Consider the following 22,018-nt stretch of genomic DNA (forward strand, 5'->3'; position numbering starts at 1 on the left):
GACTTAGAAAGAGGATGATGCCAACCTGGCTACAACCTCCTCTCACAGAGTTTTCAAGAGTGACAAACTCTTGCCTGAGCCTCCTTTCCTCCAGACGGAGACCCCACAGATCCCTCAGCTACTCCTCACCACACTTGTGTCCCAGACCTTTCCCAGTGCCATAGTCTATCCCTGGACACACCTCCGCAGTTCAATGTCTGTCTTCCCATAAGGGGCCAAACAACAGAAACACCATCAAGGAGTGGCCTCCCCATTGCCCTGCACAGAGGGACGGTCACAGCCCTGACCCTGCTGGCCACACTGGTGCTGACACAGAAGCCCAGGATGCCACCCTCCCCTTTGCCCACTTGGGCACACACCAGCTCAGGTTTGGCCACTGCCAACTTCCAGTCCTTTCCTCCTGGGCAGATTTTGAGCCACTCTGCCCCCAGTGTGGAGCACTGCAAATGCTTCTTGGGCAAGACCCAGGCCTTGCTCTTCTTGAACCTCACCCCACTGGCCTCACACCATCCAGCCAGCCTGCAGAGCCTTCCTACCTTCCAGCATGTCAACACCCCCACCCACCTTGACATCATCACAAATTTACTACTGAGGGTACTTATATGACCTTGTCCAAATCCACAGGACAGACACCAAACAAGACTGGGCCCAGGGGACACAGCTAGTGACCAGACAACACCGGATGTGACACCATTCCCCACCAATCTCTGGACCCGGCCATGCTGACAGTTCCTAACCCAGCAAAGAGTGCCCCTGCACAAGCCCTGTGCTCACGGCTTTTTCAGGACTCTGCTGTGCAAGATGGAGTCAAAGGTTTTGCTGAAGTCCAGGGAGGCTCCATGCCCCACTTTTCCCTCAGGCCTGAGGCGGGTCATCCACAGCCCAAGGGATATCAGGTTGCTCAGGCAGGACCTGCCTTTCCTAAACCCAAACTCCCTGGGCCTGATCCCTCAGCTGCCCTCTCTGGCCCTGTGATCCCCCTCACGAGGATCTGCTCCAGAACCTTGCTGGGCCCCGAGGTCAGGCTGACCTCAAGGCCTGCAGTTCCCCACAGCCTCCCTGTGGCCCTTCTAGGGCATGAGTGTCACTCTGCCACCTCCAGTCATCTGGGACCTCCCCAGCTAGCCAGGAATGATGACAATGAAGGATGGGAGAGGCTTAGTGAGCTCTTCCATGGGCTCCTTCAGCACCCCTGGGGGACTCTGGGCCAGGTTCACAGACTTGGCAGGGTCTAAGTGGCTGCACAAGTCACTAAAGACTTCCTGCAGAATTGCAGGGGGTCTGCTCTGCTCCCTGTCCCTGTGTGCCAGCTCAGGGGACTGCCTGTCCTCAGGAGAACCCACCTGACTGTTGAAGGCTGAGGCAAAGAAGGCATTCCACACCTCAGCCTTCTCCTCGTCCCTTGTGACCATATTGCCCTCATCCCCACATCGATTAAAGAAGGGTGATTTTCCTTGGCACCCCTGTGTTCCTAATCTTTCCTAACAAAGACCATTTATTGTCCTTAAAGGGAGTGGCCAGATGAAATTCAAACAGGTTTTTGCAATTCTGATGACCTTTCCACCTGGGATCAGGGCAGGGACACATGGTGGGTTGGGTGGCAATAGCACTTGGGCACAGCACAGGGCTTCCTTGGGGATGTTTAGTGCCAGATCACACAACGTGGGACAAGAGAGAGCTGCAGGTCAATAAGAGAAGAACAAGTGTAGGCAAACTGAGGGGAACGGCCTAAAAAAGACCTTTGTTTCCAGGGGCATCTGCATGGAACCCACCAGGCCTCGGGGACCACGGGCGGCCATGGCCACCAGGCCTTTGTGACCCGCAGTGACATGGTGCCCATTGTGTCGCGGGTCCATGTCAGGGCCCTTGGGGCTATAAATACCCTGCAGGGGCCACTCCCACCAGAGCAGCTCTCTGAGGAGGCCATGGCCTGCCACCTGTGCAAGCTGCACATGGTGTGCCGCTCTGCACTGTGACTCAGCCGGCTTGGAAGCACCTGGGGCTCTGTGAGACAGAGGTGCTCATCAAGGTGCAGGCAGGGCATGGGGGCAACACCTGCAGTGACCTGTTCACAGGCTTGGGCCCGTATTTGTGGGAGAACAGGTCCACTATGAGAATCTCCAGGTGGGTAAGGCCCTCCAGGAGGCACAGGGAACAAAGAAAGCCCCATGCTGTCCAGGAGCATTCTCAGGGATCCACCAAACCAAGTCCTGGAGCCAGCTGAAGGCCATTCAGAGAGGCACAGCAGCACATCCTGCGTGGCCAAAGATGTCACAGGAGAGACACCAAAGTACTCAGAGCTTGTGTCTCTCGACGAGTTGTTGGTCGAGCTGTGCCCTGTCTCTGATCACTCTCTGTCCTGCAATGCTCCTGTTAAAGGGCTCCTGGAAAACTGGGAGCGAGAACAGCTCCTGAACAGAGAAGCAGCAGGACAGAGGGACAGAGAGCCAGAGAGTGCCTTGCTTCTCCCGCAGCAAGTCAAAGCAGGATGTGTCCTCAAAGACGCATCAAGTGTCACCCCGGAATTTGCTGCAGGCTCCCAGGGGCTGCACAGCATTTCAGGTGTGACCAAAGACTCAGCAGGAGAGACAGAAAACAACACAGAAAGGGCAGCTCCTGACCGGTTGGCACACCTGCGCTCTGCCTCTGTCAATGAGCCATCCTGTGATGCTCTTCTAAATGAGCTCCTAGCAAAGCGGGAGGGAGGAAAGCTCCTTGGCCGAGCAGCGGCAGGAGAGGGGGACAGCGAGTCAGAGATCCCGTTGTTTCCCACCCCGGGAGAAGAAGACGATGAGCCAGCACCTTCTTCTCTGGACAGTGATCCCTGCGGCAGGGGGCACAGCGAGCCTCTTCCCACGGCACTGCCCCAAGAGCCAAAGGGGTTTGCGGGTTGTGCCTCGCCTGCCGATGCCGCGGATGAGGCCAAGGCAGGAGGCATGGAGGCTGGCTGTGCCCAGGCCGCCCCTCCCCAGGAAAAGCCCTGCGGGGATGAGCCGCCGGCAGGAGCTTGCCCGGATCCTGCCCAGCCCCTGGCCCGCAGTGTTCCTGCTTGCCCCGCTGGCAGCGCAGCCGTCCCGCAGCCCCCGGCCCCACGGCCATGGCGCTCCATGGCCAAGAGGGCCCGGCGGGCTCTGCGCCGCCTTTTCTCCTTCAGCTGCCTCAGGGGGCAGCCAGAGGAGTGAGCCCAGGGTCAGCAGCAGGACGGTGGCCAAAGATGCCGGCTCACCCTGGGGACGCCCAACTCCCTGGGGCAGCGGCAGGTCCCAGAGGGAACGGCACCTGGGAGATGAAAAGGCGGGATGCATGGGTGGATAGGAGGATGGTGGCCAAGGCAGCCACTTGCCAAAGGCAGGCCCTGCTGCCGGCCCCAGCCCTTCACCCCAAGCCAACAGCAAGGCAGCCCGGTCAAGGAGAGCTGGCTGAGGAAGGATGACAGTGCTGCCTTGTAGAATCCCGGAGCAGCTGAATTCAGGCCTGGCCTGCATTTTCAAGTGGCATCCCAGCCCTGCCCTCAGTTAGGGTTAGGAGTTGAGAAATGCTCCTTGGGCCTCAGCATTGCTGGTAAATGAAGGCAAAGCTATCCTCTCTTCACAAGGTAGACAGGAAAATGCCTCTCTGCATACCTGCAACAAGGACTGTATAAAGGTGTTAACCCTGGATGTTAATCTGTATGTTAACCTGGCGCCTTCACCTCTAGAGGCACCACCTGGCCTCCGTTGCAGAGAAACACAGGGTGAGGGACAGGACACTATGGGAGCCCAGCCTCTTGGACTGTTGTCTGTTTAATCTCTTCCTCAGCTCATTCCAGGCCTGCTCTTCCACGTGCCTCACCACCCCAAATTTTCCCCATCCCACTCCAGATCTCCCAAGCCCAACCCCTCCATTCTCCACCCCAAGCACCCTACACTTACCCCTTTTTCCTTCTCACCCTCCTCTTTCCTGTCTCTTTCTATCTCGGTATCCCCACATTTACAGTGAAATAAATCTCTGTTGTTGATTTTGACAGTTGGTCTTGTTGGCAACTTAGTTTGGGCTGAATCATCTCTTGCTAATCCCATCTCAACAGGGCCACACATCTGCACACAGCACTCGAGGTGTGGCCTCCACAGTGCCGAGCACAGAGGGGCAGTCACTGCCTGGGTCCTGCTGGCCATACCAGTGCTGACACAGAAGCCCAGGAGACCACGGGCCTCCCTACCCAGCTGGGCACGCACCAGCTCAGGTTTGGCTGCTGGCGGATGGCACTCCCAGGGCTTTTGCTGCCAGGCTGATTTCCAGCCACTCTGCCCCCAGCCTGGAGCACTGCTGGGATTTCTTGGGACATGAGGGCAGGACCCAGGCCTTGCTCTTTCTCACCCTGCTGGCCTTGCACCATCCATCCAGCCTCTACACATCCCTCCACAGGGCCTTCCTACCCTCCAGCACATTGGCACCCCCATCCAAGCTGGTGTTTTCACCCTTGGCCTTAAAAACACTGGGGAATGAAGCCACCAATGCTACTACCTCTCACATGCTAAGTGAGCACTCTGGCAACTGCACTCAGTCCCCTTTTGGCCAAACAAAGCTCAACCATACACTTTTCCCTGGACATGAGTTTAAGGAAGATGTGAAAACTTAAAATAAACCGTACAGGTACAGTCTATGCAGTTGCTTTTTCATCAGTACAGAGAGGAGAATGGGGACTTTCCATAGTGGTGCAGGAATCTCTCCAGACACCTGCAGGACACCCAGAGAGGGGCTGTGCTGGGTTTGGGTGGGATAGAGCTGAGTTACTTCCTAGTAGCTACTAGCCTCCCCTCCTGGCCCCACTTTGCCCAGCAGAGTCTTGGGCTCATCCTCACCTTGAGGGACACGTGTACCTGGAGAGCCCAAAGTGAGGGGGGGATTAGGTGCAAGGGATTTTCCTCCCTCCCTGTCTTCACCTGGCACAATCACAAGTGAAGGGGCCACGTGTAGGAAGAGGGGAAACCTCCCTGATCCCTTCCAGCACCATGGCAGGATGAGGCCTGGAAAGAGGGACAAGAAGCAGAAACCTTCTGCAGTCTGTTGTTCCTTTAGGGTGATCCCCCTGCTCTGCTCAGGGGTTGTGACTCATCCCTGGCCCTAGGAGTGGGACTCTGTGATCCTTGTCCAAGAGAAGGAGGTTCCTGCTTAGGCTGGGAGCAGGGTGCTGGGTCTGGGCCGGCTGGAGTGTGCTGGGATGGGGGTGAGGACAGTGGATCTGGGTCAGCCCCCGAGCTGTTGCTTGTTACAGAATAACTCACAGTGGCCTTGGAGCGGTTCAGAACAGCCTGGAGAGGAGCTGCTCCAGTGCTGCCTCAACTTCTCAGTCTGGACCAATAACAACCAAAAACCAGTATTATACCTCCCCCAGCCCAGTCTGCCCTAGTGGGGTGAGTCCCTGCATTCTCCAGGCTCTGCAGCAGCCAGGGTAGCTCCCATCCCCACATCCCCATGGTCCCCATGTCTATCCCCAACCGAAACCTCGTGCATTTGCAGACCCTGCAGCAGTGTCAGCCTGGCTGTGGAACACTCATTGCACACAGAGCTCACTGGGGACACAGGCTGTGCCTGTGGGATTTCCCCATCTTCCAGGTGCCATCCCACACCCCCTCACATTGGGGCAGCAGCCACCCAGCAGGGCCAGAGAAGAGTTTCAGCAGAACAGTGCCCCAAATCCTGGGGACAAGGGTGGCTGGTGGTAGCATCCTATGCATTTGTGCAGCAGTGTCACTGTCCTGACAGCTGGGGTGGCACAGGGTCACCCACTGCCTCTGAGAGCAGGGGACCTATGCCAAGACACTGGAGAACTCACCATGGAGAGGGAAGCAAGAAGCCAGGAAGAAACCTGGAGGCTACAGTGGCAGATGAAATGGATGCAGTTAAGGAATGCACAATCAGGGGGTGAAGATGGGGTTTAGTTCCATTTGCCTCCAAAAGGGCTCAGCTGCCACTGAAGCAAAATGGGGACTGGTCCCATGAAACCCCCCAGCAGCCTGTGAGCACAGGCTGGGAGGCAGAGGAAGGGGCTGTTTCCTCCCTCCCTGCATGGCCCTGCTGGGGAGATCACAGCCAGCACACAAGAACCTGAATTTCCAAGCAGTTCCCATCTCCACAGCTGGGTTATTTCTGGAAGCAGACACTGCCATCCCTTGGTTTGATCAAAGAATCACAGAACAGCTCAATTTGGAAGTGACTTATATGGATCATTGAGTTCAAGTCCCTGCTCTACACAGTGCCTTCAAAAACTGGACCCTAAGACCAAGAGTGCCATGGGCTCCTGGCAGGTCTCTCTACTCCTCTCTAGTTTTTCAGGCTGGGAGACCAGGGAAAAAAAAAAAAAAAACAGCAGCAAAAAGGAGCTGAACAAACATTAAATTTGAGGTTTCCAAGTAAGAGACAACATTTCCCTGAGAGAGAAGGGAAGGGGATGGCAGCACAAGCTGGATTCAGACTCAGACAGAGGCTGACCAAGCCCAACAGCAGCACGGCCTTAGGGCCAGACAGGGATGGGGTGTGCTGAGCCTGGTCACTCACAGCCTCCCTTCTCCTGCCAGGGGCAGCTCCTGCTCCCTTTGTCCCTCCTCTGGGAGACAGTGACTCACAGAGGCAACTACACCTGGCCAAGCTCTCACTGGCAGATGGAAAAGAGCAGCTCTGAGGAGCTCAGAGGTGCCTTACCACCACCAAAGGGCCCATGGGAAGTACCTGAAACTCTACTGAAAACTGAACAAAACCTCACAGTGCTGTGACTGCGGGTCCATTCCCACAGCTGAAATCCTGGAGCAAAGCTGAGATGGTCAGTGAGCACCTAAAAACCAGCTAAGAAGACAAAACCAGGTCTAAAAAGTATGCCAGGAATGAAAATCAATAAAGACAGCAACAGGTGGGCAGCAGGTTGGTACAGCTGGTTCATTTCTGCAGCCAGGGAAAGTTCATTAACAAGAGCTCCTGTGTCTTCAGTAAATTCAGTATTTAATTCCTGTCACTTATCCCAAGCAGCCTGACCAAGCCAGGGGAGGAAAGAGGGAGTCTGAAAGTCACAGATATGGGGCTCAAAAGGGGACATGTTACAGCAGAAGCTGTTTCAGAAAGGAGAATATGCAGAGAAAAAAATCCCAGGCAATTATTTGTTACAGCACACAGAGAAGAGCAAGTCAGTGCTAAAATCATCATTTGTGAGTATCAACAGGAAAACAAACAAAGTACAGAGGCCAGAGTATCAATATATTGTTTAATATTCTTAAATTGATATAAAAGCTAAAAAAGTGACATTTTTGTTACCATGCTATGATAAAAACTTTTATCAGCAGAAATATTATACAGAGTCATAAAATTTCTAGTCATAATATTTTCCAGTTGTTTATACCCTTCTATTTAGCCCTACATTGGTTTATATTTATTAAGAAAAGTAGTAGCCCATTTTGTCCTTCTATTTACAGTCTTTTAGACAGTGTTTTCCACTCTGCACTGATGCAGACAGAACTGTTTTGCACAGATGTATTGTTTTATTTGCAGATAAAAGTCACCAGTGGAAAAACCACCGTGCATCATGCACCAATCAGGGAATGCTGCTCTGGAGACTCCTCCAGCTGCAGCCCCTGGTGCTTGCTCCAGGGTTTGAGTAGGGGCTTCAGGACTGTGCAGAACTTAAAAATGAAGCAGGTTTTACCCAAAATAACAGCAGTTCCTCTGATTGCAGGAACAAGAACTGAAGGGAGGAGGGGCAGAGGTTGGTCTGCACAGAGGCTGAGAGGTACTTCCAAAAGCAAGTATAATATATACAGGAATTAAATAAATTAATGCTTCAGATAAAAAAAAATATCAGTTTCACAAACTGTTCCAAATGCCAAGTGCTGTGCACTGTTTTCAAAGAAAAAATACATTTAAAAAAATAAAATATTCATTTGAAATACATTGCTTCAGCTGGAGGGGATTTCAGTGCTGTGGGGAGAGCCTGCCTGTGCCTGCATTTTAAACAAAACAGCTCCAGAAATCCCACCAAGGGTAAGGGACACTGCCCACCCACAGCTCTGAGCTCAGTAAGATGATCACAGTAACAACTCGGTAAGTCCAAGTGCACTTGTTTTTTTCCTTTCAGTGCCCTTTTCCACCTATTACAGGCTGTAAAGACATAATGAAATCCTTTTTTTAATCAACCTTGCACTGCTGAGAGAGAGCTCCTATAGAATTACTGAGTTGGCTCTGGTGTTGCCAACGTGACCTGCCCCAGGCAGGTAACCCCAAGCCTCCACACCACCTCATGTCCAGTTAGAGGACAGTGACCTGTCTTCTCCCATTTCTGTTCCTTTACCAAATGTGCAGGAGGAGGACAAGGTGTAAGGGAAGATTTGCTTTGATTTCCATTTTCTACAACGCAGGGACGGAAACCAAATAAATACAAGACAATAACACTGGCAGGTGGTTGAAGTAGATGCAAAATGCTGAAGTAAACACAGTCCCAGGTCTTTGCCTTTCCCCAGAGGAGGCAGACCCATTTGGAATAGCGTGGCTATCCGGCCTTCCAAATGGCAATCTTCCCTTCTTCCTTCCCCGAGCCGCTGAGGACGTACCTGTCCTCTGCCGAGCACAGCGCCTTCACCGCGTCGGCGTGGCCCACCAGCTCCTTCTCCACACTCTTCCTCTCAGCACTGACCACGTAGACCTTCCCTTTGCTCTTGCCCTGCAGCTTCCCACTGCTGCCAACCCACAGCTGGAGGAAGAAAACAAACCCACATTTTCACTATTTCAGATTTCAGTCCAGCACACAGTCAAGGAGGTTTATGTGGCACATTGGTACAGTGAGGGCTCCCTCATGCTTGGCTGGAAAAGGGAAACACTGAAAATTTCCTTATCAGTATAAATAAGGGGCTTGGCCACCATTGCTTCTGGCCACCTCCAAGTCTCCTCAGCTGTTGTGGTATGAGCTGAGGGCTCCTGGTGGTTGTCTTTGCTCCCCTCTGGTTCCCTCAGTTCAGGAAAGCCCCTGTGCCCCATGCTGGAATGTTCAGCTGCCGACTGTGCGAGCTCTGGAGCTGCTCTCCCTCACCCCTGTGTAAGGCACAATGTGCCCTTGCACTGAAGAGCAGAGAAAATCCAGGGAAGAGCAACTAAAACTGCCGAGAGAAAGGAACAGTTGTGTCCTGGGGTCATATGAGCAAAGATCAGAAAATGTCTTGGGTTGAGGGGGACTTTAAAGATCTCGTTTCAATCTCCTGCCATGGTCAGGGACAGCTTCCATGAGACCAGGCTGCTCAGGGCTCCATCCAACCTGGCCTTGAATGGGATGGGGGCAGCCACAGCTTCTCTGGGCAATCTGTGCCAGGCCTCATCACCCTCACAGGGAAGATGGAAAAGCCAAGACTCCTTAGGTTGGAAAAAAGGCAGCTAAGAAGCCTTTACAAAAGGTTTATGAACTAACAGAAGAGCAGATAAGCTGAATGTAGAACCACTGCTCCACCCTGAAATTAAGGAAGTCAGGGACACGTGGGAACTAGAAATAGTTCCGTTTCACTGAGAAGAAAGTACTTCTCTGTAGAGGGCTGGCAGTGAAATTCATGAACCTGCTGCTCTCCAGGGAACTGTGGCACCAGCAAGTTCAAAATGAAATCACAGCCACAGAGACTGGGTCAAATAATAGGTAATAAAAGATACAGGCCAAGGTGCCAGACAGAACACATCCTATTTCAGACAGCCACAGCATGCTGGAGTTTCTCCCCAGTTTCTTAAAGAAAAACAATGGCCTGTTTTTAATTTAAGCCTGTGACTGACAGTCCTACCAATGTTGTTGTCAGCCTTTACCAGGCTGCAAGTTCACTCTCCATAACTCATTGCTGTGTAGAGGGAACAGGAGTGTGAGTGATGGCACAGGGTCTGCTTGGAGCCTTGTCACTAGTGGTGTCCCCCAGGGGTCAGTACTGGGCTCAGTATTAACTTATTCATAAATTACTTAAAGAAGAGAAGAAAAAGGAACAAAGTTCTTCAGTAGAAAAAAAGAGAGCTTAATGCCTTGGGGGGGTTCCAAACAATCCTCTCACTCCCTTACAGAGGTTAAATATATCAATCTCTGCTTTGAGGAAGAATATCCTAAAATGATTTTTCATTTTACTACAAAAGTCTAATCAGAGGCTGAATACAGAGAAAACCTCCTTATTCCATTTTAAAAAATCATTTTTGAGGAAGGAAGGAGGGAAAATCTGAGAAGAGGATTCCAAAAGTTGTTTTCCCAGCAGATATACATTAGCTATTTATTTGCAAAGTAACCTTGAATGGGCCCCTGTGGTAGCACAGCTACAATCATTTGCACAGCTCCTGATACCACATAAAAGCAGGTACACAGAGGCCAATAGTGACATGGACACAAGAGGCCAAGGCAGGAATCCATTGGCTCCTTTGGTCTGTCCTGAATTAGGAATGTGCTAACTAATCAAGGAAAAGGTCATCTACAAAAACAGGCCAATTAATTGGCATTTGTTGTTTGTCTGGTAACCTTTTTTCAAGGCTTAGTCTGAGGAGCCCTGAGATAAAATATCAAAGGACCTAAACTTTCTACAGTTCCCTGGAAATGTCAATGCCTAATAAATGTCACCAGACATTTAACTACTGATGAGGGGTTTTGCTTGCCATGCATTTTGGGGTACACGTGCAGCAGCCATTTGTGTTAGGCAGTCTTTAGCTTCTCCGATTTCAAAGAGGAATTAACATTCCAAACCTTGAGTACTTATGCACCCACCCAGTGAGGAAGCAATGAGAGCCCATGAGAGCTGCAAACAAACAAATCTTCAGTAAAAAAAATCCAGAAGAGGCAAAAACCAGCCCAGATGTCTCTTACCTGATTTTTAACTCTTATCATACAAGTAATCTCAGAGCAATCCTGAAGATGAATCTTTTGAGGTGTACTTGAAAGGTCTTTGGTGTTCCAAATGTACAGATCACTACTCCCCGAATAAGAGGCCCACACTTCATCTCTCTAAAGCACAGAAAGATACATTTCAGCACTGCTGACAGAAATGTCAAAATGGATCAAAATAACCAGGGCTTGTAATGTCACATGGCCCTGCCTCCATTAAACTGTATCACCAGAGTAAGTGCAATACCTCTGGAAAGAGCTGGAAGCCAAGGAAAGAGGAACACACATCCTTCAGGTGGTGCTCGATTTTCATCTGCGGTCCAAACTCCTGGGTTGACACTACAAGAATGCAACTTCTGGTACCTTCAATATTAAAGATATATAGTTAGTAACAGGTGCCTACTTCTTCCATCTCTACAAAACATGGATGAAAAAAGCAAAATAAAATGGAACATCCAAAAACTGTCTTGTTTCTTTATGTGAAGATGATTTTTGTAATTATTACAATTTGAGGAAGGCACTTACAGCACCACAGTTGGTCATTATGAAGCTTCATAGAGGTGAGATTTTGGCAGGGCAGCTGAGAGACACGGTTCACTTTGAGAGTGCTGATGTTCCAAGCAATCACCATTCCATCTAAACTGCTGGAATATGCTTCACTGTTGGCACAGATTTTAAAAATGAAGATGTATAGTGTGCATTCATGTTCAGAAAAGAGTGCACATACAGAAGAGAATTGCAAAATAACCAATTTTGCAGTAAGCTAAATTAATGTTGATTTTTAAATTACCTTCAAGATTATCCTTTACAAACTCTGTATCATCTAGAAACACTGCAGGCTAACTCAGAGCTCAGTGAATGAGAGCACATTACATCAGGCATGAGGAGTAGAGCACAACAAAACATTCCCTATAATTCCTCTGAACAATGTTGCCTGATGGATTTTCTCTTGAGTTAGAACAAAAATATCTCAAACTGTTCTTATTTGTTACTGCACCTGAGAAAACAAATTATACTGTCCCTTTTCTTTTTACCTTTAACATTTGTTGTTTTAAAATGAGCAAACCTTTTTCAGAAGGTTCCAACAACACTTAAACAAATTATTCCTGAAACCCAGTCACACCTGCTGCACCACTGGAGCTGCTTTTCCCATGGGAAGACAGCAGGTTAAGGCCTTCAGCCAACATTTTCCCAGTGCTACCAAAGGATGAAAAGCATTTTGCCTGAACAGAACAATAAATGTTTTGTTTGTTTGTTTTTTATAAACAGGCAGGAAAAATCCAGAAGCTTGCTGTAAACATGTAGTCAATGAAGTGCTCAAAGCAAAAGTGAAGTGGTCTTTAAACTGCATCTGTATCAGTTCTTCACTGGATGCTGCCAGTTCCTGGCTGTTCTCATCCTCATCCAAAAGAGCATTCCTTTATCCTCTTTGTTCCAAACTACACAGGGCTCTTTATTTTAAAAGGAAATTCTGAGTTGACATACACAATATGGGAGCTACGAAAATGAGCTAAATGAAGACTTTATTAGCAGGATAAACCCTCCCATTTAAAACAATAAATTCTTTCAAGATCTAGGAAAATCAAATTAGATCTACCTGGGTGTTCCATTCTTCTTCTCCACAATGATGTCTGTAACATCAGAGCGATGATCATTCAGTTGCTTATTACAAGACATACTGTGGGTGTTGATGATATAAATAATGGAGTCCTGAGAGCCAATCCACACCTGACTCTGTTCCACCATGACCATGCAAGTCTGGGGAGAAAAAGCTCAGGTTAAATAAAGCCTAGGAGAGAAATCAGTCTTTAATGTAACATGGAAAAGGCTGTATTCAGATGCTGCAGTTTGCTGGTGATCACTGTAGGAGATGAAGACTTGGCTCTACAGTGTTCTATCCTTTGCTCTGCTCTATAAATAGTGAGAGGACAGATCTCTTTGCAAAGTTTATCCTTCAGTAAATAGGATTAATAATTTATCTTAGGGACTGACTAAAGGTGTGCTTCCTGCCCAAACAAAGTAGAAGTTACAGAGGGCATCAGGGGAACTAGAGAGGTTTGTGTGCTCCTTTTCTCTGGATTGGAAGCCAATCAAACTGTCCAATACAGCCACACTTCCTAGTTCATCTAAAAGTAGTGTTTAAGAAAATACTGTCTCCTCTGCTGTCTCTGGAATGTCCTTCTCCTTCATCACACACTCTTCATTTACCTCCCTCCAGCCATCACTTGCAACTTTTTTTAACTTCTTTTAGGTATCTGACTCTTCTGGAATTCTATCTTTCCTCCACCCAGCTCTTCACCATCAGCTCTACCCCTCCCTTTTTAACTCTCTCCCACACTCATCCACAGCAATCTCTTTCATCTTTCACACAAGTGACATGTCCAATCCCTCTTCCTGTGTGTTCTCTCTACTGTGTGTTTTTCACCCAGGTTTCATGCCTGGTTGAGATTCCCTTTTCACAGAGAGAGTTACTCTTTCAGGTGGTCTTTGACAAACCACTCCCTTTCACCTGCTAGCTCAGACATTTCTTTTAGAGCTCTATCTCTATTTTAATACCATCTACCTGGTTTCCTTATACCTCTTCCCAATCTCCAGTTCTTCAGTATGGGTGAATTTTTATCTATTCCTAGGATTCCCCTTCTCTTTAATTGTCTTTTATTCTTTCTCCTCAATTATTTCAACCCTGCTTTCCTGCTCCAAGAACCCCATCAGGCCCTCCTAAATCCAATCCATCACTTCTCACCACATTGACTTGTTTTACTATTAATCCATTTAGCCTCCTTTCTGCTTTTCTCAAAAATCTCCACTTTTCCAGGTTAACTGAAGCCAAAACAACTCAACAACTCTTAAGGAATGATGTGATTTGGGGTCAGACAGGCTACAGCAACAAATGCACACCCAGCTGCAGCAGGAACTGTGATCCTGTGCCAGCCTTACCAGTTTAGAGCGGCCCATTTTGAAGCAGTGTTGCTGGATAGACCAGGTAGAGGCATCAAAGATCACAACCTTCCCCTCATTTAAAGCACACCAGAGTTTTGGATGAGCATTGTCTAGTCTTTCTGAAGGGTCAAGATGCCCTAGAAGTAAAGCAGAGAAGAGGAGAGAAGTCAAAGAACACATAATATTTTTGGAGACCTGTGGGAAAGCCGTTATTAGGCAGAGCAGGTTTGTAATGAAATGCATCTTCTGGAGTTTGCATCATCACTTATGGACTGACACAGTTCTCACAAGGCATTGTGCTTGTTGTCATCTATTTGCTGAGCTCACCCAATGATTTAATCTTACACTCCAAGATACTCAGAGCAGAGATAATCCCTTTCATTGATGACTAAGAGCTGAGCTCACTGAGATTGCAGTAAGGCTTTTAAGCCCTATAAATACAACTAATAAATTCACTCACTCTTGTCTACTCCATCAGAGCCTCTCATAGTATGAAGAAAGAAAAGCACCACTGCATCCAACACCCTCCCCAGCATTCCTTGCACTGTGGTTCAAACTAACTCCCCCCCAGGACTCTATGGAAAAATAAAAACCTAACAATGAATATTGATCAATGGGGGAGCATCATCCATCCATCCACTTGGCTCAGTAAGTGAGCCAGAAATCTTAATGAGAAATCAGCCCATTAACACAGAATTGAAGTCTGTGATAAGGCACATGTGCAGAGAAAGGCAAATTAAGACAGTGAAAACTATGCCTTGGAGTATCTTAATATGCAACATTACTGTTCTTTTTAAATTATTTTTCAGGTTTAGTATTCAACACACAACCAATCCATGTCAGAATATGAACACATCAGGCAGGCATAATACCAGGTGTTATAAGATAATGCACTTTATAGGCTAATTAAAGCTGGGCTAACCTAAAGAGAGCAACACATCACCTTACCTGGGGTATAAAGCAAGACATCTATTGCCTGTGGAAATGTCTCACCAGCTGAGGGGTTAATCTTGTGCTTTAGTGTCTCTGAAGTTGTTTTGGGGACCATCATAGGCACTAAAATAGATTTTTAGAAGGTAATGAAGCGCACATTTAAGCCTGAAACAGAACTCCAATTCTTATGAGATAGCAATTATATACCATTCATTCACATTTTTCACTTTTCTTTCCCTCTAGCTTTAGCTGAGAGCCCAAACACCATTTGTATGAATTCTGGTAGCAGAGGCATCCACCACCCAAGGAGTCTAAAAAGCCAAGACAAAACACAGCATCCAAAATGGTGACAGAAGCAAAAACCAAAACCAAACCAAACAAAAAGAAAAAAAAAAAGGGGGGGGGATAAAAAGGAAAAAAAAGCTCAAACCCTAAACTTTCTACTTACTATTAAATAAATTGCATTTGTGAAAGTGCAATCAGGCAAATGTCTTTTAGTATTTCTACACATAACTAGTTTGAACACATACACACTGGGAGAGCAGAAAGAGATGATGCAATACCAACAGGCTTTGCAGCATTGCTGTCACTGACCTTCATTTTTCATCCTGTCAAAATAAGACAGTTTAGAGGCTGCATAGATGCTTTTGGAGGACTGCAGGGCACCAACCACAGCATCCATCAGGAGAACATTTGTCAGTGCTTGCTCGATATACTGAGGATCCTAAAGACAGAAGTCTTACTGTAGTTTATCTATTGCTCATTATTCTTACAAGACACCATGCTCAAAATCACAACACTTAGCACAAGCACCAGGCTGCTGCTGCCCTGCAGCACAATTCCTGCCACTTGCTGGCAGACCTCACTCCCACATCCCATGTTCCAAGCTAGGTCTTGGAGCAGGGAGTCAGAAGCCAGTGTTATTACAGGAATACTTCAGATCTGACACAACCTTGATACAGGATGTGCAAACAAAACCATATGAAAAGCAGACATAGGATGGATACCCATTTCCAAACTGGATCTTTCTTTATGGGAGAGAAGCACCATGAAATTCTAAGATTAGTGCATGAATTACTTAGAACAGAGACAGACAGCATATTCTTCATATTATTGGTTACAAATTCCCATATTTATACCTTGTGATCATATGCCATTTTCTTTCCAGCCCACATTTCTTTCACTATCAGGTACCAGAGATCACACTCAGTTTTAAGGTTGGCTTCAAAGACTTCTTTTTTAGATAATGTTTTAATCCTCAGAGTAGGTATTCTCAAAAGAAGGAAAGCTACAGTTGTACTCTTAACATCCTGGAAAGTTACAGGAAAGAGAAAACAAAGAGAATGTACCCAGATAACAGATGATTCAGCACTCAGCCCACAGGGCAGCTTTGTCTAATTACAGCTAATTATTTCAGTTGTCCATACACCAAATTAAACAGAGCTGGATTTATGAAAATAAGTTTAAATGTCATCATACAGCCTTGGCTCCACAGTGGATATAAGCTGACCCACTGATACCTCAGTCACATGGGCACATTTAATGCTCATGTTATTAAACTTATCCACTCTGTATCTATTTATCTGAGAGTACAACCTTTTGATTTTCAGTCATGAAATTTTTGGTCCAAACCCCCAGAATTTTACCTGATCACTCTCATAGTGACTTCAGCACTGTTTCCTACTCTCCTTACTGAAACCTTATGTTGAGAGCCAGCTCACTCTGGAGAATGGGACATAACCTATATCCCCAGGCATGCCAGAGGAGAGGAAGTTGATGCTCACCTCTATATCCCTGAAAGTAGCAATTGGGACATAGCCAGGACGGCCTCCCTCAGTCAGCAGGAACAAGCGCTTCTGGGTCAGAGCTATTTTCCCCACACCATAGCTGGTTTTAACTGAGCAGGATAACTTGTACACACATTCATTTTTATCTAGATGCTCAATTACTGCTGGTGGCAGATTCACCTCTTGAGCTTCTGCTTCAGTTTCTTTCCAGTAGTTGTAGAAATCTCGGAATGTTTCAGGATCAATTTGTTTCTGCTGTCCTAAAAAAATTTTAAAACCCCTTTAGTGTGAGAAACTATTACACAGATTTGTACAGGAAGATGGGTTTAGAAAGACAGTAACTGTCAGATTGTGCCTCTTTATTGTGCATATAAATATAGACATTCTAGGCACATGTCCCCATCCCAAGGTTATCTCAGGCACTCTCCTGAGATTCCCCCCCTCAAAGGTAGAACCTCTCCTTACTGAGTAAAAAGTGTGACTAAAGTTATTCCACCTCCACCTAAATATAAAGGAACAGTATAAAAGTGAGTTAAGAATGGGGAGAAGTTAGAGAAGATTCCATATAAATTCTGGGATCAGCCAACAGGCTGAACTTGTCTTCTCCCCTATAGGATCACCTGCTGGGTAAGAATCATACTCTAGGCACACCAAATCATTATTTCAAGCTGGCTTTTAATGGGGATTAGAGCTTGTCAATATAAGGCTTTGAATTAATATATTGCTTTAAATGTATTTTTGTAGTCAAATATTACAACTGGAAATTCTCAGACTTTAACCTCTGATAATTTTACTAATAGAGAGTGTTCTTCTTTAAGCTGTTAATATAAGTCCTGCAAGGGTGCTGGCAGTGGGTAAAGGACACCCAGGAGGGGGCTCTCTGTTTGGCAGGGGACCCTCCACGCAGCAGCTGTTCAGTGACGGGTTTCCACAATGGAACACTGACAGACTGGTCAGGCACAAGAGGCTCAGCTCTCCCAGGGCACTGACAGACCAAACAACACTAAGAGTTTGAGTAAATCTCCTTTTTTCAAGTGACAGTGCTAAATAATAATCAAAAAAACCCCAACAACCTCATACTCACCTACTGTAAGGGCATCGAATAACCGGTGGATAGTGTCTATATCCCTGACAATCCCAGACTCCTGAATTCTCTTCACAAAATCATCCAGCTGCATGTGTGTTTTTGGCAATTCAAAATTTTTTACATGGTCATCCATTTTCAGAACTTCCCTTTGTTTTTCCATCACTCGACTTATCAGCCTCTTGAGCTCAGGTTTGCGGTCTGCCTGCAAGCGCTCCGAGCGAGGCAGGGTCTCCACTATTTTTCTTACAAGATCAGTAGGGAAAATTCTTAAGTCTGTTTTTTCTAGGTTCTGAAAGTCAGAAAGTGCATTTAGTAGTTTCCCTTGCATCAAGCTAACAAGGCCCCGGAGGTAGAAGTACCTTGCCAGCAAAACGGAGTTCTCAGGGGGTAAGGTACTGATCGCTTTGCTGAGGTGGTTGAAGAAGTCTGTGTAGTAGGAGTGAACACACTGGAACAGCAGAGGAAAGTGAATTTCAGGGATTTTGAACGTGGTGATGGATTTGGAGGGTGTTCTCATAGCTAGAAACAAACAGCAAGAGAGTACATTGATCAGGGAAAGGAGCAGAAGTGTAAATATCTTTGCAACCTGCAATACTACAAACAACAAACAGAACCCCCATCACAGCAACAATCAATTACAAGAAACAAGAAGGATTACAGCTGTGCTAGGGACACAAATACATTTCTGTATCTATCGCCTCTATTATGAGAATATTGCCTCATCAGATAACATCAATTCTGGAAAAGTGTAAAAAAAAAAGGAAAGAAAAAAACCCTCATTGAACAGTGATAAACTTAAGCCTGTGTTTAAATTACAGGTAATAGACAACTGGACATAAGGTGGGTGAGGACACAGAAATCAATTCTCCAATATCAATCCCGCTGGGACCAATCATTCTTCTGTGGTCCAGCAAAACTTCCAGCAGGCTACAGACTGACTTCACAAGCCAGGGGAAGCACAGACAGGCCCCAGCCCAAAGTGACTCAGCCATCATTTCTTCCCAGCAGCTGATAGCGTTTCTGTGACAATTACAGAATCACAGAATAATGAGGTTGGAAGAGACCTCTAAGATCATTGAGTCCAACCTATGCCCTAACACCTCAGCTAGACTACAGCACCAAGTGCCATGTCCAGGCTTTCTTTAAACACATCCAGAGATGGTGATTCTACCACCTCCCTGGGAAGATCATTCCAGTACTTTATTACTCTTTTGGGGAAAAATTTCTTCCTAATATCCAACCTCTGCCTTCCCTGACGTAGCCAGAGACAGCGTCCTCTTGTTCTGTCCGGTGGAAGAGACCAACCCCCACCGTCTACAGCCTCCCTTCAGGAAGGTGTAGAGAGCAATAAAGGCACCTCTGAGCCTCCTCTTCTCCAGGCTAAACAGCCCCAGCTCCTTCAAACACTCCTCAAATTACTCAGTGATGCCACCCCAAAAGACAACAGCAGAGTCTTTGTCCATCACAGCGTTCCCTTACCAACACCTCTTTGCACTTTTCGAAGTGAGGAGTTCCTGGAGGGGCCCTCTGGCAGCTGGATGTCCTGCAGGTTGGGCATGCTGATCACCATGCGCCGGCTGGCCTTGCGCGCGGCGCTCATGCGCTTGGAAGCCATTTTCTCTATCGTCAGCCTTCTGGGGGTGGGAAACATCAAATCTAACCTGAGGAAAATAAAACCAGCACATCACTAGTTTCAGAACTCACACGTACACACTAAATTACTGCCTGGTTTTTTTTTTTCTTTTTTGTATAATAGTATTAAATCTACAATTTCAGCATCTGTTCATGTAATTCTTTTACAGTCATCATAATTAAAAGAGTTAGCAATTAATCATAATCTTATTTGTAGATGACCAAAACTCATACCAATAGAGACAAAAGGACTTCTATCACTGATACCACCAGAAGATTCAAAACCAAAATAAGAAAAGAGAAAACTCTACCGACCTATCCTCTTCAGACTGGGTACTCAAGTCAAGGCGAGCAAAAGCATCCATCTTTCTGTTCAGACGAGCTTTAAGGAACGAGTGAAACATGTAGGTCTCTAAAACCTGTGAGACACAAAGGAGTTAACTGTGGATCCTTTATAAATTTACATCTTTATTAGCATGTCTTGCTCATTTTTATTACGTTTACACATGCAAACCTGAGACCTTACTATTTAGCAATCACAAAAAAAAAGATTGAAAGCAATCACAAAAAAAAGATTGAAAGCTTCAAGAGAAAATTAATTAAGTTTCCATTCACTTTCTGGACTTTGATGATACTTGCATAGTGGCAAACGGTAATCTCAAACTGCCCTCCAAGAGATGAAACCAAATGAAAATGAGAAATACTGAGCAAAACAGAGCTACAAGTTTATTATTATCTTTTCTACTTAAACCAAGTGCTGATAGTACTGTGTATGGTTTGGAATAAGAATTTGGAGGTAATCTAAATTAACATTATGCCATCATACTGAAAAGACAAGTGAATCATCTTTTCTTCTGGTAACCCCCAAAATTGTTTCCTGCTCAGGTAATTATTGTGGTGTCATCCAGAAATAACTTTCTAAAAAGATCAAATTGCCACTTTTAGGATAGAGGACACAACAAAAAACTCCAGGCAGGAATTAAAAAGAGGGAAAGCCACCACTTCTCATCACTGCACAGTTAAACAAGACGAAATGTGGAATTTGAGGCAATACAACACGTCTATTATATAAATGTTCAAATGCCTCTTACTAATCCATTTGCAAGGCACAATGTAAAACACCATCTCCAAAAGCACTAGGATTCCCAATTTCCAATATTCCTCCAGTAGGTGGCATAGTTTGCCAGCGATTGTATGTCCAGGAGATTCCAAATCTTAGTCCTTTCTAGTGGATTTTTTTTTGAGTTTTCTTAATATAATTCCTGCCACCACTAGTAACTACTCCATAGTGTGTTATTTTCTAAGATTTACTTGAAAGCAAACCTGCCACTTTACTATTTGGTATTTAAGTGAGTCAGCTGCTCAAAGCTCTTCTTAAATATGTACATCTGAGTTTTTAACTAATATTAAATTTAAATTCATAAAATTGGCACCATTTCATTTATAGCATTAAGATTTCCAATCAATTTCTCTCCTGAGGATGTATTATTAAGATTTTCCTTTAAGTCTGTTTCTTTTTAAGAATGTTTGCACATCACAACAACATTCCATTGGAAGCTTTATCCAACAAACACTGTTTCTCATATAGGAGTTATTACTTTGTTACCTTTAAATTTGCAGATATTGGCATTAATCCTGAAATAAAAAATTATTAATAGCAGATAATCACAGCACTGAATTTACCTTTTTGTAGAATGGCTGGTCTCCTACTGCCCTTGTTTTCAGAAATTCTTCACTGTTAAACACTCTGTGTTCATAATTTAGATGGTCTTTTACCTCCCTGGAGACAAAAATAAATAAATAGATAAATCTCCTTGGAGATTTGTAAGCAAGTCATACTTTTGAAATAGCAGCAGCCCCCACTGGTACTACTGGAAATATGCTGCAGCATCAGAAGACAAAATAGAAATGTGCTGCAGTATTAGAAAGCAAACTCAGTTTTAATGAACAAGTCTGTGTTACTGAATCATAGAAAAAAGAATTTAAATGCTTACAAGTAAGGTAGTCTATCTGCTGCCAAACTCACATACACTCTCTAAGACTTAGTAAACCATGATGGAGAATCTGTGTAAATCACGACTTAGGCTTCAATCCTGGAATCCTGTTTACATACACAGTTCCTGAATCACTCACAACCCACTGGAGCACAAAACACAAGTGCACCTATCATGGGCAATTGAAAAATGTGACCTGACCTCATACTGTCCCATCACATTGCATCTGTAACAGGCACATGAAAAACAGGGTTCTTACTACATCTTGTTAAAGTTTATCCAACCATACGGGGTCAGGAAATGGTCAAAGAAAGTACATAGTTCTATGTAATTCTGTATAATTTAGCACTGTCTGCTTTAAACATGGAACCTCCACACACAAAATCACTACAATGATTTGCTGAAGACAGAACAATTGCATCAGAAAGTTACTTTCCTTCACTCCTGGATGCTGGCAGAATTAGGAGATAGAAGAAATAAGGCTGAAAAAAAGAACAAAGAAAAAGTTTGAAGGAAAGGAGAAAGAAAGCAAAAGAATAAACCCCTTTGTGATACATATTATCTCTTAGAGAGCAAAGCATCTGTTCATTTTATGCAGCCAAATGTTTAGTGCATTAAAGAGTTCAAGCTGTTATGAGCAAAAATGCATTTCTCCTCATCTTTGTCTGGAATTATCGTTGCCAAACACCGAAATACACAAATTCCCACTGTGGAAATAAATGCATCTCAGATTCCATAATCAGCTATCTGTAAAGATTGTTCTATTCCCCCCACCCAGCAGCTACTGCCCTTCTTG

General features: G+C 45.8%; 1 protein-coding gene across 3 annotated transcripts in view; it reads right to left on the minus strand.

Moving 5' to 3' along the window:
• Positions 1-7,293: 7,293 nt before the first annotated feature.
• The window catches only part of DENND3 (DENN domain containing 3), a 31,924-nt gene continuing 17,199 nt past the window's right edge, over positions 7,294-22,018 (minus strand). For 2 of the 3 annotated variants that reach the window (XM_084220473.1, XM_084220475.1), the window contains 14 exons: positions 20,912-21,008; positions 19,544-19,647; positions 19,076-19,257; positions 17,594-18,115; positions 16,507-16,769; positions 15,862-16,032; positions 15,317-15,446; positions 14,738-14,845; positions 13,787-13,926; positions 12,447-12,607; positions 11,375-11,508; positions 11,097-11,212; positions 10,832-10,969; positions 7,294-8,713 (listed from right to left, as the gene is read on the minus strand). In XM_084220473.1, coding sequence (XP_084076599.1) covers positions 8,513-8,713; positions 10,832-10,969; positions 11,097-11,212; positions 11,375-11,508; positions 12,447-12,607; positions 13,787-13,926; positions 14,738-14,845; positions 15,317-15,446; positions 15,862-16,032; positions 16,507-16,769; positions 17,594-18,115; positions 19,076-19,257; positions 19,544-19,647; positions 20,912-21,008 — 2,467 coding nt within the window. In that variant the 3' untranslated portion in view covers positions 7,294-8,512. The remainder of the gene's footprint in view (positions 8,714-10,831; positions 10,970-11,096; positions 11,213-11,374; positions 11,509-12,446; positions 12,608-13,786; positions 13,927-14,737; positions 14,846-15,316; positions 15,447-15,861; positions 16,033-16,506; positions 16,770-17,593; positions 18,116-19,075; positions 19,258-19,543; positions 19,648-20,911; positions 21,009-22,018) is intronic. The other variant, XM_084220474.1, reaches the window with a different exon arrangement.

This window comes from Fringilla coelebs, assembly GCF_963513975.1.
Source record: "Fringilla coelebs genome assembly, chromosome: 1".
Lineage (NCBI taxonomy): Eukaryota > Metazoa > Chordata > Aves > Passeriformes > Fringillidae > Fringilla > Fringilla coelebs.